The 18,405-nt window shown below is 46.9% G+C and overlaps 2 protein-coding genes across 2 annotated transcripts in view; both read left to right on the top strand.

Annotated features, from left to right (window-relative positions):
• The window catches only part of LOC116822944 (T-cell surface glycoprotein CD3 delta chain), a 341,703-nt gene that overhangs the window by 31,335 nt on the left and 291,963 nt on the right, over positions 1-18,405 (top strand). The gene's annotated exons all lie outside the window — the stretch shown is intronic.
• On the top strand, positions 1,788-14,038 carry MPZL2 (myelin protein zero like 2). The gene is made up of 6 exons (XM_032777179.2): positions 1,788-1,973; positions 6,698-6,864; positions 8,002-8,212; positions 8,481-8,628; positions 10,885-10,977; positions 11,534-14,038. Exons 1-5 carry the CDS (start codon positions 1,877-1,879, stop codon positions 10,943-10,945), a joined length of 684 nt encoding a protein of 227 aa, XP_032633070.1. The 5' UTR covers positions 1,788-1,876; the 3' UTR covers positions 10,946-10,977; positions 11,534-14,038.

Below are 18,405 nucleotides of genomic sequence, written 5' to 3'. Positions count from 1 at the left end.
GCTTATTTTCATTTCACTTTCTCCAAGGCCTTGCAGAAACCTTCCCCCAGCTTTGCAGCTCTTTATAAAATCACTACTCTGTATTTCACTTGAGTTCTCTTGAAAATTACTCCCATTCCACTTCCTACGGTAAACAGGAGCCAAGCCATTTTCATGGACCCTTTGCCTTCCAGCCTGCTTCTGCCCAGGACATAACTCATAACTGTTGTGTGTGTGATGCACCTATTCAGCCACACACCACCTTCAGTACATTTTCTGACAGTGACCTAAACTGAGTGTTTGCACTGCAGCAAGGATGGTGGCAGGAAACAAATGTCCCATCATGCAAACAAACGAAAAACCACCAATAAATGTGGTTTGTAGAAGTGAGAGAAATGGAGAGAATATTCTCAGAATAGCAACTGAGGGAAAGTCTGGTGACATGCTGTGCACAGTGGACTGGACAGGGGGTCTTTGAACTAGAAATGTACTGTGCTTTAGGACTGAGGACCTCTAGACCAGCTATGCTGTTGGTCGGCAGAGAGCAGGCTGGGCACATGATGCTGGGATTCTCCCTTTGTTTCCAGATGTTCAGTTTCATAAAAGGTTCAGTCATTTCCAGCAAGGATGCTTGGGGATGGTGATGGGGAGGTGTCCCCAAGAGAACCTCTTGATGAGGATGTGGTTCCTACTATGGAAAAATCTGAGAGCCCCCGCTCCAGCCCTCTCATTATCAACCTGCCTAGTCTCCTGTCTCTTGCCTCTAGTTCTGTCTTTTCGGGGAATGAGTACGTTATGGCACAGGCACCAGGTGGGCAAGGTTTCCCTCATGCTGCCTCTGGCAATGTGCCAGAGCACTGAGCTAAAGGGGCTCCCCCTTGGAGCAAGAGGGGAGTTTGGTCTCATGGTCCGTTCAGTCCTGTGCTTGTCAGCAAGTCAGTGCCAGTCGTGACTGAGATTTCCGCCTGCCGTATGGAGGATTAGGCACTGGGAACTGGACTGAGACATCCAATTGACTTCGCGCAGGCTGTAGAACATGAGACAGTAACAACTTCTGGTCCCAGCCGCTGTGAGTGGGAAAGTGATTTACATTCCTCTAATACTGACAAGGAGGGAATTAGTGTTTGTGTCTGTCACGCTTCCTTGAGATGTTGCTGGGAAAAAAATCTCTTCCTGTTGTCTTGTGGTGTTTGTTGAGTGCCAGGGAAGGATGCCAGAGCCTAGTCCATGCAAGTCCTGGGCTGGGGTGGTTTGGAAAATGGTTTAATCTCTGGTTTAATGAGAACACTTTTGGCTAAGGATCTCAAAGCCCTTTACAAAGATTAATGAACGCAGCTTCACAGCCCCTAGTACAAAAGTTTGAGAACCAGAGGCCTAGCGGGATGGGTACACATAGACCTGTTTTGTAGAGGGACCCAATCTCTCTGAGCAAAAGGAACAGTGGGAGGTCTTGGGGGGCTCTGTATTGCTGCCATGGAGACTGCACCCTGTATATTGACTCTGCTTTGCCAGGGACACACTCTCCTGCTCTATGCTGTGTGTAAATATCCTGGGCCAGACTTTCTTCTAGGAGCAATCTGCCTAAAAATACTAAATAAACAAAACAACAACCAAAAAAAAAAAAAAAATAGAGGGCTGGTTCCCAGTGTGAGGAGGAGGGAAGCTGGGCGGAGTGATGATTGCTACACAGAGGGGAAATCCGCCTGGTTTGTGCACAGAGGTGTGGTGGCTCCACTTTTAGTTCCCAGGCTGGGTCCACTCTGGGAGTGACTCAGGCAGGAGCAGCACCCCGTGTTGAGAGGGAGGGAAGGGCAGGACAAGGAGTTCTTGCTAGTGGCGTGTCTGGCTGTAGGACTCCTGGGAGCTCCCTTCTCCCCCAGTTTGGAGAAGTTCCCTTATGTCCCTGCTCAGTCTCTGGACTATGGACTTTCCTCCCCCTGTGCATGGCCCCAGCTGGATGGGGGCTGTGCTCTTCCTTGGAGGACAGCTCCTAGGTAAGGAATTATGCGGGCATTTTCCCCCTTGGCCTCAGCTGCCTCCTTTGCTTTACCTTCCTGTTCTTCCGGTTCCCTCCGTCCTAAAGTCAGTGCCTGTAGAATTCTGGCATTTCTTTCCGTGGCTGAGTGTCTTTTTGGGCTGATTTTGCTGAGAGCTACATGGAGTGACTGTGCATATGGACACAGATCCTGGACAAACAGATTCAGGTGTCTTCCAGCTAGAGACGGAGGCCTGAGCATTCTGAGATCGAGTTACATGCTCTTTCCTCTCCTCTGGCCTCTCAGTCCCTGCTCCAGCCAGGACAGAGGACTTTACTCTTTGAATTGCCCTGCTTTCACCACTTTTGTTAAAAAGAGGATTAAAGAGGCCGGTCAGGTTTCAGATCCACTGCAGCAACGTAAATCTGGAATAGATACCCTGACTTCAGTGGAATTTTATAGGGTTTACGTTCGCAGAAGAGATCCAGAATTTGGTCCATAGACCCCATTACATTACATTGCTTCTGTCACTTCACTTCCAGCACGCGTGCATGCACACAGGCTTTTCTGTGATCTGTTGTGAAAAACATTTACACTTACAGACCAAGTTTGTACTAAGGTGTTTATTCAAAATGGTGGTTTTCACTTTGATGCAAAAGCTGATCTTTGCCAAAAAGAGATTTTCAAATGCAAAACCATGAACAAATATTTGAGGTGTTCCTTCTTTTGAAAGACGTCCTGGTTTCAAGAAGATGAACATCACTGTGAAATGGCATGGGATTTTTTAGGCAATTGAGTGAGGAGGATGCCAAGAGCACAGATTCCAGGGTTTTGAATTACATGCTTGATATTTCAGAGCCCCACCAGATACTGCCGAATACGGTAGCAGAGAGGGTAACAGGAAATAAGCCCATAAGACAAGGTGAGTCTGGGTGATCAGCTGCAGGTAAAGGCAGTTGCTGTGGGAAGCCCGCTGTGTTGTACTGTATGGGCATTCCAGATGAGTAACACCTCTTTCCCTCAGCTCTAGTCTCGCCCAGCTCCCATCTCTGGGCATTTTCCCATGCTGCCCACTTTGGGGGGGAGGAGTCTCTGTTCCTCCTCACAAGCCACTGTCTGCCCTCACTCAAACCCTCTTCTTCCAAGGTGCCCATAACAAGAGTGTATAATTGTTATGTAAAGATATAAAGCAAACTCACCCCCCTCCCCCCCACCCTGGACTTCTGGTTTCCCCAGTATGTCACAGCATTGCCAACCACATGCATGTCAGGACTCGGGAAGAACCGTGAGATGTAAAGATCAGAAGTTTGGGGTGCTTTTACCTGCCTTCTGGTGCTGAGGCAGAAGGGATCGTGTTTGTCAGGCTTTTCTCTGAAACCACAAGGGCTGGAAACTTTTCTTGTCAATGAAAGCCAAGATTTTCAGGTAATAACCTGATTCCAACAGTTGGGCGTTTTCCAGAAAAAAATAAACAAACATGTATAACGAGCCTTGAAATAACATTTCAAGAGTTGGCAGCACCGTGTCCTGCCTGCTCAGGATCTGTCCTTTGTGTTCTCCGGGGCAGGGACAGACTTTCTTTGTACCCTGTTCAGGGCAGAGCATAGTGTTGGCACTACATGAATTAAGACGGGAGTAACAATGTCCCCACAGTTCTCTCACATTTCCCCCAATGCTGTGTATGCTGTGTGCCCAAGCGATGGGCGGGGGCTGATGGCAGCCTTAACTTGGAGTTTCCTGATTGGTTTCACTGGTGTCACGTGCTGTCAGGGAGGGGTATTTATGAAAGGGGTCTATTACAGGAGTGGGTGGGTGAGGTTCACGGCCTGCAATATGCAGGAGGTGTCCGAGTGACCAGTCACTAAAGTCCTCTCTCCATGGGCCAAAAATGGTGGTTTTTTGCTTTTTCAATTGTTAAGCTAAACCTATTGAGCTAACTCAAGTGAAATCTCCCTTAACACCTCTATTGACATAGCTTAACCCTTTTAGCTTGATTCTAGCAACTAGCTTGATTAGATTCTGACATCACACTGGCGTAAATTAGCAGTAATTTCACTTGGGCCTGGTCTACGCTTAAAGGTTAGGTCAGCATAGCTCCAGTGCTCCAGGCTTCAGAAAAATTCACATATCTGAGCACTGTGCAATACAGACCTAACCCCGGTGTAGATGTGGCTAGGTCATGAATGGGGAGGAGAAAGTGAATAGGAAAGTGTTCTTTACCCCTTCACATAACACAAGAACAAGCGGTCATGCTATGAAATGAATAGGCAGCAGGCTGAAAACAAACATAAGGAATGCACAGTCAACCTGTGGAACTCCTTGCTGTGGGATGTTGTGAAGGCCAAAAATATAACTGAGTTTAAAGAAGAATTACATAATATCAGTGAAGAACATTTTATCGATGGCTACTAGCCAAGATGGTCAGGGTCACAGTCACACACTCCAGGTGTCCCTGAGCCTCTGACTGCTAGAAGCTGGGACTGAACAACAGGGGTTGGATCACTCAATAATTGCTCTGTTCTGTTCATTCCCTTTGAAGCATGTGACACTGGCCACCGTTGGAAGACCAGATAGTAGGTTAAATGGACCATTGGTTGGATCCAATATGGCCTTTCTTATGTTCTTAGGTAAGCGGAAGAATTCTTCTGTTGACTTAGCTACTGCTGCTTGGCAAGGTGGATATCCTAGAATGATGGAAAACCCTCCTGTCATTGTAGCAGGTGCCTCCTACAACGTCGCTGCGGTGCTGTAGCTGTGGGGCGGTAGTTCATGTAGTGTAGACATAGTGAGGCTGTGTCTATACTGCAAACATTACAGTGGCACAGCTGCTGTAGTGTGGACAGATGCTACAGCAACGGAAGGGGTTTTCTGTCACTATACTGACAGCATCCCCTTGAGATGCAGTAGCAAGGTCAATGGAAGAATTCTTCTGTAGACCTTCTTTTAAAATGTCTGTCATGGAATTGCAGTGCTGTATATTGCTGCTCTGCAAACAGATGCTATGCACACACAGAAGTCTCTCTGACTTTAGGCAATGTTGGGCAAGCATTGTTGTTTATAATGTGGAAAAAGGGACCATTTCCAGTGCTCTCAATTACAGCAGCCCATGCTTCTTCAGTACAAAGCACTGGGGACCCAAAGCCATGTCTGGATCAAGCTCTCCTGCATTCTCGTAGAGAAGTGCCACCAAGCCCTACCCAAGGACAGAGGGAACAAGTCCACCCGGAAGTCATCCTTGTGCAGTGTATGTGTATCAGCTGATTAAGTCTGTGAAGCACTTTGGGATCCTTCAGGTTCCATACACGCAAGATCATTGTCAATTAAATCTATCCCTTGCGATTCTTGGTGTAATTTATTAACAGGAGCTGATAGGGCAGGCACTAGCCCAGATTGAGTGGATAGGGCTTTTGGTTTTTGGTTTTAACTGATAAACTTTGATAAAAGACCCCTGACACACACAGAATGAAATTGGTGTTTATTCACAAACATGGAAACACACTGGAAATGGTTACCTGTATCTAGGGGTGGTTACTTGTATCTACTTGTATTACTTGTTACTTGTATTAATGGGCAGCAGGTTTAAAACAAATAAAAGGAAGTTCTTCACGTAGCGCACAGTCAACCTGTGGAACTCCTTGCCTGAGGAGATTGTGAAGGCTAGCATTGTAATAGGGTTTAAAAGAGAACTAGATAAATTCATGGAGGTTAAGTCCATTAATAGCTATTAGCCAGGATGGGTAAGGAATGGTCCCTAGCCTCTGTTTGTCAGACGGTGGAGCTGGATGGCAGGAGACAGATCACTTGATCATTACCTGTTAGGTTCACTTCCTCTGGGACACCTGGCATTGGTCACAGTTGGTACACAGGCTACTGGGCAGGATCAGGGCCGGTACTACCACTAAGATGAACTAGGCGGTTGCCTGGGGTGCCAAGATTTGGGGGTGCCACAAAGTGGTGCCCCCAACTTTTTTTACAGCGGTTCCTATCCTAGCGCATGGTCACTGCTCCACTTTTCCTGTCTCCCAGGCTTGCAGCACCAATCAGCTGTTTGGCGCCGCAAGCCTGGGAGGAGAATTTTAGAGTGGGGGGCAGCGTGCTGCCGGGAGGACGCGGAGCAGAGGTGGCTGGGGGGAGGTGCCTGACGGCTCCGGGGGGGGGGAGCCTCAGGGCAGGGGGGAGCTGCTGCAGGGATGGGGGTGCCTCGGGGTGGAGTGGGGGTGGGGAGCTGCTGGAGGATGGTGGGGGATGCAAGGCAGAAGTTTTGCCTAGGGAGTGAAACTTCCTTGCACTGACCCTGGGCAGGATGGACCTTTGGTCTGACCCAGTACGGCCGTTCTTATGTGAGGGCTCGTCTACACAATAGGGTAGTGTGCTCTAAACAGGTGTGCTTTCTAAAGAACGTTAATGTATTGCGCATCAGTAGATCCTGCCAGGGCACACTAAAAGTTTCCTAGTGTGCTTTAATGTAGTGCTGTTTAACTGTATTAAATTAAAGTGCACTAGGGAACATTACAAAGATTACTCGTTATAGTATATACACACTAAAAGAGCTGTGAAACCCCTCCCCCCCAATTTTTGGACATCTACATAAAACTCAAATTGCTAAAAATACCTCCCCCCCATGACAGAAGCCCTAAGTGTGGACCAAAATAGAAGCCCTAAGTGTGGACCAGAAAGAGTGAGGCGCTATCTTCTAGACTGTAGCTGCTTTTTTTAATTTTCATCCCCTGTTTTCCCTGCAGCACTCTGGCCTGTGGCAGCTGTGGAAGTTCACACTTCCAGGGAAGTAGAGGCTCTGAATGGGACCAATGTGCGGTTAAAATGCACCTTTTCCAGCTCCAGCCCTGTTAGCCAGAGTGTGACGGTGACCTGGAACTTCCGGCCCCAAAGAACGAACTCTCCTGAGTCTGTAAGTGGGACCTTTATGCTCCAGTTGAGCAATAAGGTATTGCTCAAACAAGCCTCTCCCCATGCACAGAATTTGCTGCAATGGGAGTGTAACTAACAATAGAGGGTGTGAGTGTGGGTGGGGACTACAGATTAGCAGAGGCATGTGGGATAGCTGACTCAGACTAACCCCCTCTGCAGTGAATTTTGGTTTCAGGTCCTATCTTTTCTGGCCATCTAACCTGGCTGGAGGAACCATTTTTAGGTCGTTCCGGTGTGTATGGTTAAACGCAGGGGGCCAAGTGCAGCTGCACCTGCTCACATCACAGCCTGATTTGGTCGTGTGTCCCTGCCGCAGTCACAGGTCTGGCTTGTGATTTTGCCTGGCCCACAGTGGGAGGGGAAGTACATCAGGAAGGGCCATGGTTCAATGCACGTAACACAGCTTCAGCACTGGTGTCAGGAGAGGGCCAGCCTGAACCTGGTGTGCCCCAGGAGGGATCCCCACCAGGGGTCAGATGGTCTCTGAGCTCTGCTGGGAGCGACTGACGCAGCACAGCTCCTGGCCGCCTGAGCCACACACCTCCTCCAGCCTGTGCTACCTTGGGGCCTTGCTGGCTGCCTACAGGCCCCTGGTGGATGTGAAGTTGCAGCTGCTTTCAGAGGTGAGAAAATGGAGTCAGGGTGCAGGGGCATCTGCAGCCATGGTGAAGGAGATATCAACAGGGGAGGGAGAATTTAAGGGGGACGTGTCCCCTCAGTCCCATCCCACCATCAGGGCTGGTTCAAGAGTTTTTGCCTCCCCAAGCATCCCCCCCCGGAAAAGCTGTGATTTGTGGGTACTCTGCCACCGCCGCTTCAGTCTTCGGCGACGGGTTCTTCACTCCAAGAGGGAGTGAGGGACTTGCCGCTGCAGAGGCGGACGTGTCACCCCTTCCCCGTGGCTGCCCCAATGCTTGTCTAGGCTTCTTTGCATGGCTGCTTTCCATCCATGCTGCCTCTCTTGCTCCCCAGCCTGAGGTGGAGACACCGGGATCCCTGTCCTGCCTGTATTAGAAATGCTTTGAGCACTTGCAGAATGGGCTTGAGCACAATTCCAGACAGGCAGGTTCCTCCTCACGCTGCACAGTAATGATGAAGCTTCCTCTCTGACCTTTAGGTGCTCTACTACTATGAGGAGCCCTATCCCCCAACCAGTGGGCGGTTTAAAGAGCGAGTTACCTGGGATGGGAACATTGACCGGAACGATGCTTCCATCGTCGTCTGGAACTTGAATCCCACTGACAACGGGACGTTCACTTGCCAGGTGAAGAACCCGCCAGATGTTGATGGCGTGATCGGCGAAATCCAGCTCCGTGTTGTGCAGCAAGGTACCTGGCCTGGGGCACTGTCGTGGTCAGTATGAAGGTAGCTGTACAGGGAACTGCACAAGTGGATGATCTCCCCCCGTGTGTGGGGGAATGCACGAAGGGAAAGGGATTACCAAGGAGAGGTACCAGGAAAGTAAATTAATGCGATAAGGGAGGTGGGTGAGGAAGGACTGAACTCTGGAGTTCCCGACTCCCAGCCCTCTGTTAAGTCCCCTCCCAACCAACCAACCAACCCCCCCCCCCTTTCACCTGTTTCTCTTCTGTGCAGTGCATTTCTCGGAAATCCACATCCTGGCTCTGGTCATAGGGTCTGCCTGTGCTCTGATGATCATTGTGGTGATAATGGTAGTTGTCTGGCGACACTATCGGAACAGACGAGGGCAAAAGAAGAGCACTGAGATGGTGGAGACAGAACTGTAAGGACAGGGGCTTCTGGGAAACTTCAAAATATCTTCACAGGAGTCTGGCCGGTGCCTAGCATGGGGCAGCCAAGAGTCTCTAGTGCAAAACCTACCATCAACTGGCAATAATGGGCCCCTTTGTTGGTAGTCACACCAGGGAGCTCACAGAGTAAATGAGCTCCTCTTGCCCCTGGAGGGGGTCCATCAAGTCAGGATAGAAGCCAACTGTGGAGGTTTCTGTGTGGGGGAAGCTTGCTCTGTGTGTTCTAAGGATAAGCCCAGCTCCATTGAGTAGTGGCTGATGCAGAGGATATGTCCTGTGTGATTAGGAGAAACACTAGCTTCTATTTGCTAAACTAAGGGGTACATCAAATACTCATTACTTTCTGATCAAGTGTAACTACAGCTCTGAATTAATTTAACTAGCTTCTTTGCTGGAAGGAAAGCTTTACAGCGACTTAGAACCAGGGGTGGCTCTAGACATTTCGCTGCCTCAAGCAGGGCGGCATGGCACCGGGGGCGCTCTGCTGCCCTCCCGGTGACCGGCAGAGCGCCCCCCGCGGCATGCTGCTTCAAGCACGTGGTTGGCGTGCTGGGGCCTGGAGCCGCCCCTGCTTAGAACAGAACAGCTACAGGTTGGTAGGAAGGGTCAGTTTCAGAATGCTGTGAAAATGAGCTGGTGGCCACAGCATTTGCTTGTCTCATGTCTATCAAGATATTCTGTAGTTAAAGGTTTCAGGGCTTGGCTACACTCGAAACTCCAAAGCACTGCCACGGGAGCACTCCTGCGGCAACACTTTGAAGTGCGATTGTGGTCCCGGCGCCAGCGCTGGGAGAGAGCTCTCCCAGCGCTGCAGGTACTCCATCTCCCCGAGGGGACTAGCTTACAGCGCTAGGGCACTGTTTACACTGGCGCTTTACAGCACTGTAACTTGCTGCGCTCAGGGGGGTGTTTTTTCACACCCTGAGCGAGAAAATTGCAGCACTGTAAAGCGCTAGTGTAGCCAAGGCCTCAGAGTGGGAGCCGTGTTCATCTGTATCGCAAAAACAAAGAGGAGTCCTTTTCATGTGCTATAATATATATTCTGCTTACTGTATTTTTCACTCCATGCATCTGAAGAAGTGGGTTTTAGCCCATGAAAGCTTATGCCCAAATACATTTGTTAGTCTCTAAGGTGCCACAAGGATTCCTCATTGTTTCTGTAGTTAAAGGCATTGCAGCTGGGTGATGTGTTTGGGGTTTAGTGAGCAGTTTGCATGAGGACCAGAGTGAAGGCTGAATGCAGAACAGACAATGTTACGGGTAGTGGCATTAAAAGACTTTATCACAATGGAGCCATTGTCCAAAAGGTTTAGATGGTGAAAGTGGGGCAGTGATTGGGACCATGTCTAACCAGTTGTGATTGAGCTACTGTGCAATTTACAGGAACATACAGCTATGCTGTAGCCTAAACACATGTAACCAACTAATGTAATGAACTTGCCATGCAAATAAAGGAGCCTACAGGAAACCATGTCTTCTAGTGTATAGAGTTAATGTACCCTGTGCACTCCCCGGCTGGCTAGCCAGCTGGGGCACCTGGGCAGATGCGTTGGGAACAAATTTGGGGCACCAGTGGAGATTAGTGCTGTTTTGTATCTCCAGGGGTTGTTGACTGCATCCCCACTATTCACCTCCATCCCTCTGGGTGGGTCATGTAGTGCTGCGACTGGTATTTTCTTTTCCAGCCAAACACAAGCTGGTGTTTAGCAGAGTGCAAATGGGTCAAAGATACATCAAGGGGGCTGTTGTGCTGACAGTGGGACTGAGGGATGAGTGTCACCTATGCAGGGATACCTCTGGGAAAGGGGTCTCAGCCAATTAAAATCCAAATGACAGATTTTCCCTTCTGCCCTAGTGCAGACCCCAGGAGCTGTCTGTGAACCTTCCACTTAACAGGCTTATTGACAGGGAGTCTAGTTTTCAGTGATAAAAAACCCAGAATTCTCCTATTTAAAAAAAATATAAAAATCCATATTTTTCTGTGCTTAAAATGAAATGCCCTGGGCAGCGGGGCTCCTGCTGTCACTTCACTAAAATTTAATTAATAGTTTTTATTTTTTTTAAATGTAAAAACTAAAGATTGTTTTAAAAACAAACAAACAAACAAACCAAACTTCATGTTTTTCCAAGGCAAATGTATTTCTAGAATCTCTGCTTATTACCTCCTTGTGACTCAGAACCCAGAGCAGCTGGGCAGGGGGTCTGATGGCTGCTTTTGGCTTTTCTAGAACGGAAAAGGAGAAGCTGAAGAGTACAGAAGAGAAGGTAGCTGTCCCGTTAGAAGATTAAGGCTCTCTGACTAAAGAGTACATACAGTGCAGGTAAGTGCTTTCCAACAGCTTTCTGACCTGCTGCAGGTTTTGAAGAGGGTTTTTTTACGTGGCTGTTCCATGACCTGTGTGAAATGAGTGGGTGAGTCTCAGGTAAGTTCCTAGCGGACAGGTCATGGTATCAACATTACAAAAACTGCTACTGCCGTAGTCACCGTTAGTACTGAATGGCTTCCTCGTTGGCAGCCTCAGAGACAGAACAAGGACTGAATGGGCCATGGAGACAGAACTTCCCTCTCAACCCTACAGGAGGTTTCTCCAGGTCAGGGTTGATGCTCATTGGTAAGGAAGCTTGAACAGTTGTTACCTAGTATGTAGCTGTTTTGTGGATAAATAAGAGTGCCATTTTCATCTATGCTTTTAGATTCACTGTGCCTTCCTTGTTTTAAGGCCATAACAGGAAGAACATTCCTGCTGCTACTAATAGGCTCTGCTGGTGCATTCATACATCATTTTACCTTCCCACTTCTTGATATTGTCATCTGCATTCACTATTTTAAGGCCCAAGAGTGCTGTAGTAATATGTTGTCTTTTTTCCTTCCTGTAGCTTCTCCCCTGCAGAAGTTTCAGAAGCAGGTGGCTAATCTTGTGATTTCGGATGTTAGAACAAAGCTGAATTATAGATGTCTGATGCTGGAACTGTGGTATCCCTATTCACCTTAACATTTGTGCCACGGCAAGATGGTAAGATTAAAATAACTGTGAGATCTTATTTCCTTCCATTGAAACAATGCAGAGGAAACTTGGCCTATCAACAATGAAGTTGTCTTTGGATCTTCAATCCAGATGTAGCCATTTGGAGAAATGTACGTCCTTTGCAGAATTTCATTTGATTCACTCTGTTGAAGAAACAAAATCCCAAGAGGACTATAAGAAATTCAAAGATTCAGGAACAGATTTTTTCAAAATTCTCATCTTGGCCTGTGGAAGAACTTTGGAAAAAATACCTTTAATTTTTTTGAACTGTTTTTTACTGTTTTTCCTTCCCTCCCTTATAAAACAACCCCCTCGCCCCCCACCATATTTGTAGAAAAGAAAAGGGGGGGGGAGAATGATAGTCACTCTGAATGAAAATGGGCAATGGTTAACCCATTCCCATTGCAAACTGTCTGTGCTTGCCACACTCTTATTGGTTCTTGCTTTAATTCTTAGATTTGGTTTGCACTATTTTTCCTCTCTCAAAGAAGCTCTTCAAATCTTTCTAAAAAGAAGAATGATGAGACGGTTTGATCACAGAGACAGCTTATTGCAAGAACGGGGTTTTGATCCCATTGTTACGCAAAGTGGAAAGTGTTACAGTTTTGGACCTTGTGCCGTTTCTTTGGCTGGAATTGTATTTAGAAGGGGATGCATTTTTCAGTTTGACTTTTGTTTGACATTTTAGGTGACTTAGTGTGTCTGAAAGTGACAGACTGAGAAGCCTGCCTATTATCAGCTGCAGTGTGGGCAGATTCTATGGTGGTCTCTGTCCATTCCTATTCTACAGATGCACCAAAATCCTGACTTCCCTTTGCTGATTCAGACTTGGTCCCCCGCCCGCACTCGTTTCTATTGATTCACCTCAGTCCTGACCTTCAGCACCCCTTGTTGTTTCCCAGGACCTAGGCACAGTTTGCAGATGCCCTTCAACTTTGGCTTGAAACAATTACTTCTCTTCCAGCCTGGAGTTTCTCCTAAATAAACACTACCAGCTGTGCCTAATCACAGTACAGTTTTATTTCATATCAAAGTTCAATGGCTTGGTTCCATTGTATCAAGGTTCTGGGAGGTCCAAAGCAGCACTGATACCTCTCAGTGATGCAAGTAGCTTCCTTTTAGATATGCAAATTCTGCACAAGGAATTTGTCTCAATGCTAATTACTGCTCCACGTTACTAGTAGCACATCTTCTTACTAAATCTGTGGTGAACACATCAGATTCAGTGCCGCTGCAAATCTCAGTTTAAAATAAAGAACACAAATCAATACCTCAGAGCTGTTTCTGTATTTAATTGGCAATAACTCAAAATATGAGCTTGTTTGTTTAACAAGTATTTTTGTTTTTATGGCCCTGCGTGTGAAATGCTTACTATATTATCTCAGTTCATTTGTTTTCTTTTCTTATCATGGGTATCGTAAATAAATTTGTTTTGTGGACATTCAGAAGCTGTGACAGTATAATTACCACAATGTAAGCCTAGGGAAACTGCAAACCAGCCTGTCCTCAAGACAGTTGTTCTGGTTTTTGACACAATGGAGTAGGTGCCCCCATATCATGACAATGAGTAATTATTTGGATAAAAGAGGAGTTTAACATACACCCCTAAGTGACTGAATGATAACATTTTGTTGCAATATAAGTATACTTGTGTGCAGCACAATGCTGTGGCACTGGACTGTGTATAAGGAGCAGCAGCTAATGCAGAAATGAATTGCCAACAGCTTATTCCTGCTGTAGCTGCAGTTCTTCTCTCAGATCTTATACCCTTTCAGGTGCAGACACATATGCTCTCATTGAACAACTCTAAATTGGAACTGGGATCCACATGCAATTACAGCAGGATTCCGAGGAGGAACATTCCAAAGCGGTCCTGCAAAGCTCCCATTGACTTCAATAAAAGAAAGATTGGAGCAGTTGGGGAAGGAGCATATTTGTACAGTGTCTAGTCTCACTTCAAACTAAAAACAAAAACACTGGACACAAGACATTAATATAGGTAAACCCAGTTTATCCAAACTCTCCAAATTTCACTTGACCCAAAATTTGTTTCTGTCCTCCAAGGCCCAAAATCAATAGAGAATCTAGTGCAAGTCACAGCTATGGAATCTGTGCTGTTACTATTTTGAATCTTCAACTGAACTGGCTGCAGATTAAACTGAATTATCAGACACTGCTGTACTGTGGAAACCCATATCCTATAGTCCAACATACCATCTGTAATCAGGTACCCATTTTAGTAGCAATTTTTAGAGCAGTATTCCTTCATTCTGTGTTTCATAGTTTCTCTACTTTCTCTTCTGCAAACATAATTGTCTAATTCCGCATGTCAATTTCAAGGCCCTGATCCTGCCAGCTGTTCAATAGAGAGGAGACCCATTTACTTCAACAGGTTTCTGGTTGGGTGCAGGAGTCTGCTCACATGGAACAACTTGTAGGATCAAGACTCATGGGAAGTATCTAGATGATGTGCATGAGCATTTTTATACTAGTCAAGCAGCTGCTTAGTTATAGACAAGTTTGATATTTTAATTTTTTTTTTGCTGTAAAACTTGTTTCAGCAGAGAGAAACTACAGTAAGTAAGGGGCTGTGTCCATCTGTGCAGACAGATATTCTTTTGTACTGTAACTTATATAAATGAGCTTTTCAAGTCATTGTATGTAAATAAACCATTTTTAGTATTAAAGCATGTCCTACTTGCCTGTTTTTAACTGAAAAATTAGACGGTTTACTGCACAAGTTAATTATGGCAAGAAAACGATAGATGCCAGAATACATAGTGGAGAGACAAGATGGCTCAGATAAATATATTTTATTGGACCAACTTCTGTTGGTGAGAGAGACAAGAGTCCAATAAAAGATTACCTCAGCCATCTTGTCTCTCTAATATCTTGGGACCAACATGCTTCAATTACACTGCATAGTGCATATGTTTAATATGAACTTTCCACAATGCCGGAAGACGGTGTTTTTTTACAAGACTCTACCATAAATAGACCTTGAACTCAGGGCTGGCTCCAGGCCACAGCGTGCCAAGTGTGTGCTTGAGGCGGCACGCCGCGGGGGGCGCTCTGCCGGTTGCTGCGAGGGCGGCAGGTGGCTTCAGTGGACCTCCCGCAGGCGTGGATGCGGACAGTCCGCTGGTCCCACGGCTCCGGTGGAGCTGCAGGACCAGCGGACCATCCGCAGACACGCCTGCAGGAGGTCCACTGGAGCCACAGGACTGGTGAGCGGCAGAGTGCCCCCCGTGGCGTGCCGCCGTGCTTGGGGCGGCGAAATTGCTAGAGGCAGCCCTGCTTGAACTGAATTATTTTCTTTGGGAGACTGGACTAGTTAACTGTGCAGAGTACTGACATGCAGGAGTTCCTGGGTTGCTTGCTTGTAGGAGGCAGAAATGCATTAATTTCCTTTGGAAGGGAGCACTTTGCTTTGCTCAGTAATGATCCCTTTCGTAAGTGGTGATTGTGATCAGCACCTGGGGCCGCCATACCAAGCTGGGTTGTCCTGTATAGTAATTTTCCAGAGCTCAGCTGAAAGCTGATGGCCAAAGGTCTTTGAGCATCTCTCAACTACTTCCTGTGTCTATTTCCATGTGCTGACTTGCACAGTGCCTCCTATATCAGGACCAGCTTCTTATCCACTAAGTAACCTTCCTCAGACCCCTTTGTATAATACACTTATTTTGCAGGGCCTTTCTGCTGATATCCAGTCCTGCCAGAGTGCACTCATTAGGTCTTCCTGCAACTGATGGGCTGAAAAAGGCACAAACTAAGACACTTGGACTGGGTTCTAGAACAAGTCTATAATAAGGTGGTTCTGCAGGAAGGGTGGCTTGAGGGATGAGATTAGAAAGCTACTGATCCACAAATACTTAAATAAATTGAACTCCCAAGGGAAGGTGGTGCAGGTTTAGGGCAAACAGATCTTCAAAATAGTATTGTAAGGCCTAGGCAAATGAAGTGATTATCAATACATGTAGAATCTATCTACATACCTTGCTTAATCTCAGAATCCAGCTAGTGCTATTTTATTTGATGAGTGGGGAAGGTAGATGGTACAGATACATTTCTCCTTATCTTCCCTGCCTACTCATATGCCCTGCCTCCTGGCAAATCTTCTAGAATCTAGCAGTAAAGCTCCAATGTTTGCAAAGACTAGGTTACTTGTGAGGGATCCCTGAGCACATTAATTTTGCTGTCTTTGACTGCCATCTCATGGAAGTAAGTAAATCCAGAGTCATCTTTAAAGAAATACTGTTTGCCTTTCATCTCTCTGTATCCATTTCAATCCAACATTCCTTTCCTGTCCTACCCACCTTACCAGTTGCACTACAAACTGGTTTATCTTAGATGCTTTCTCATTTGAATCATAGCCACACGCTGTCCAGCATATAATAATGTCCTCTGCTGAGGACCCAAACTAATTTATAACTTTATGTCCCTAGTTTTGAGAACACCAGCTGCACCTCAAAATATATTTCTGCACAGAGAAAGGCACGGTTTATTGTATATGGTTGCCACTTGTTTTGTGCTTGTGAGAGGCTCAAAAATCAGCTTTGGAGGCCTATGAAAACACATCATATTGTGACACTACATTGCCAGATGATGACATTGTGATGCAGTGATGTCATTTAATGAAACCATGCAATGAGGTTTTTGAGACAATGCAGTCAATGCCCCCACCTTATGATGGAGAGAAAGCATTGGCTAAAAGAAGAGTATTAACGCACTAAGCTAAGGGTATGTCTACACTATGAAATCAGGTCAATTTTATAGAAGTTGATTTTTAGAAATTGATTTTATACAGTCAATTTTGTATGTCCACACTAAGCTCATTAAGCTGGCAGAGTGCGTCCTTGCTACTGTGGCTAGCATTGACTGTGGGTAGCTATCCCACAGTTCCCGCAGTCTCCACCACCCATTGGAATCCTGGGTTAAGCTCCCAATGTTGATGGAGCAAAAACATTGTCACGGGTGGTTTTGTGTATATGTTGTCAATCGCCCCTTCCTCCATGAAAGCAATGGCAGACAATCGTTTTGTGCCTTTTTTCCTGGGTTACCCGTGCAGACGCCATATCACAGCAAGCATGAACAAGTGCAGAATGGTGGTAGAATGTGCCTTTGGACATTTAAAAACTTGCTGGCACTGTTGGTCAGACCTTGGTGCAACCAACATTCCCATTGTTATTGCTGCTTGCTATGTGCTCCATAATATCTGTGAAAGTAAGAGGGAGATGTTTATGGTGGGGTGGGACGTTGTAGCAAATCACCTGGTGTCCGATTTTGAGCAGCCACACACCAGTGCGATTAGAAGAGCACAGCAAGGCGCACTTTGCATCAGAGTGGCTTTGAAAACCAGTTTCATGACTGGTCAGGCTTTGATGTGACAGTTGTGTGTGTTTCTCCTTGATGCAAACCTGTCCCCTTTGTTGATTTTAATTCCCTGTAAGCCAACCACCCTCCCCCTTCAAAATAAAGTAACTATTATTTTGAAACCATGCATTCTTTCTTTATTAATTAAAAAAAATGAGATAATGGACAAGGTAGCCTGGGTGGGGTGGGAGAGGAGGGAAGGCCAATGCCACATTGCTTATTGTAGCCACACTAAAAATTAAACTGTTTGAATGACAGCCTTCTGTTGCTTGGGCCATCCTCTGGAGTGGAGTGGCTGGGTGCCCAGAGCCTCCTCCCTACCCGCGTTCTTGGATGTCTGGGTGAGGAGGCTGTGGAACATGGGGAAGAGAGTAGGTGCTTATACAGCAGGGGTCTGTGCTCTTGTTGGCTTTCCTGCAGCTCCAACAGACGTTTCATCATGCCCATTTGCTCCCCGCAACAGATGCTTCATCACGTCTATTGGCCTCAGGATCGTGTCCTGCCTCTGCTCTTCGCACTCACTTAATTGCTTCCTGGCCTCTGCCACTGAATGCGTCCGTGCATTAAGCTGTGCCCTACGAGTGCAGGAGGACTGCATGAGCTTGGAAAACATGTCATCGCAAGTGCATTTTTTTGCCTTCTAATCTGCAATAACCTCAGGGACGGAGGTGACATGGGGAGCATAGAAACATTCTGTGCTCTAAGATCCTGGGGGGACTGCATGGTCACCTGTGCTGCTGAGTTCACCACGCTGACCAAACAGGAAACTAAATTAAAAAGTTCCCGGGGCTTTTCCTGAGTACCTGGCTAGTGCATTGGAGTTCAAAGTGCTGTCCAGAGCGATCACAATGGAGCACTCTGGGATAGCTCCCGGAGGCCAATACCGTCGATTTGTGTCTGCACTATCCCAAATTCGACCCAGCAAGATCGATTTTAGCGCTACTCCCCTAGCCGGGGAGAAGTACAGAAGTCGACTTTAATTGCCCTTTAGGTCGATGGAACGGGGTTGCTTGTGTAGACGCATTCATTATAAAATTGACCTAACGCGGCTAAATTCGACCGAACCCTGTAGCGTAGACCAGGGCTAAGTCACTGAACGAGAAGTTTTGTTGCAACCTAATGATTGTGTCCAGCACAAAGACGTCATGGCGTGGGGCTGTGTGCTGGGGATTTAACGTCATCGCACTGGACAATGATGTTGGGAGGCAATGTTGTGTTACCGCTGGAGATGGGCCCCCCCCCGCCCCGAACTCCAGGCTGCTTGGCTGGGGGCAGCTGGCCCCAGTCTCTACCAGGGACCAGCCCTGGGTGTCTGCGCACATGCTCCGAGCTGTGACGATGTCCTGCTGG

The sequence above is a fragment of the Chelonoidis abingdonii genome, chromosome 18 (genome assembly GCF_003597395.2).
Source record: "Chelonoidis abingdonii isolate Lonesome George chromosome 18, CheloAbing_2.0, whole genome shotgun sequence".
NCBI lineage: Eukaryota > Metazoa > Chordata > Testudines > Testudinidae > Chelonoidis > Chelonoidis abingdonii.
The sequence above is the reverse complement of the archived record's forward strand: the minus strand, read 5'-3'. Positions and strand labels throughout refer to the sequence as shown.

Coding starts and splice junctions, on each gene's coding strand:
- MPZL2 (XM_032777179.2), top strand. CDS start 1,877: ATGTCCCTGCTCAGTCTCTGGACTATGGACTTTCCTCCCCCTGTGCAT. Junction 8,213..8,480: donor GCTCCGTGTTGTGCAGCAAG/GTACCTGGCCTG, acceptor TCTTCTGTGCAG/TGCATTTCTCGGAAATCCAC. Junction 8,629..10,884: donor GAGATGGTGGAGACAGAACT/GTAAGGACAGGG, acceptor TGGCTTTTCTAG/AACGGAAAAGGAGAAGCTGA.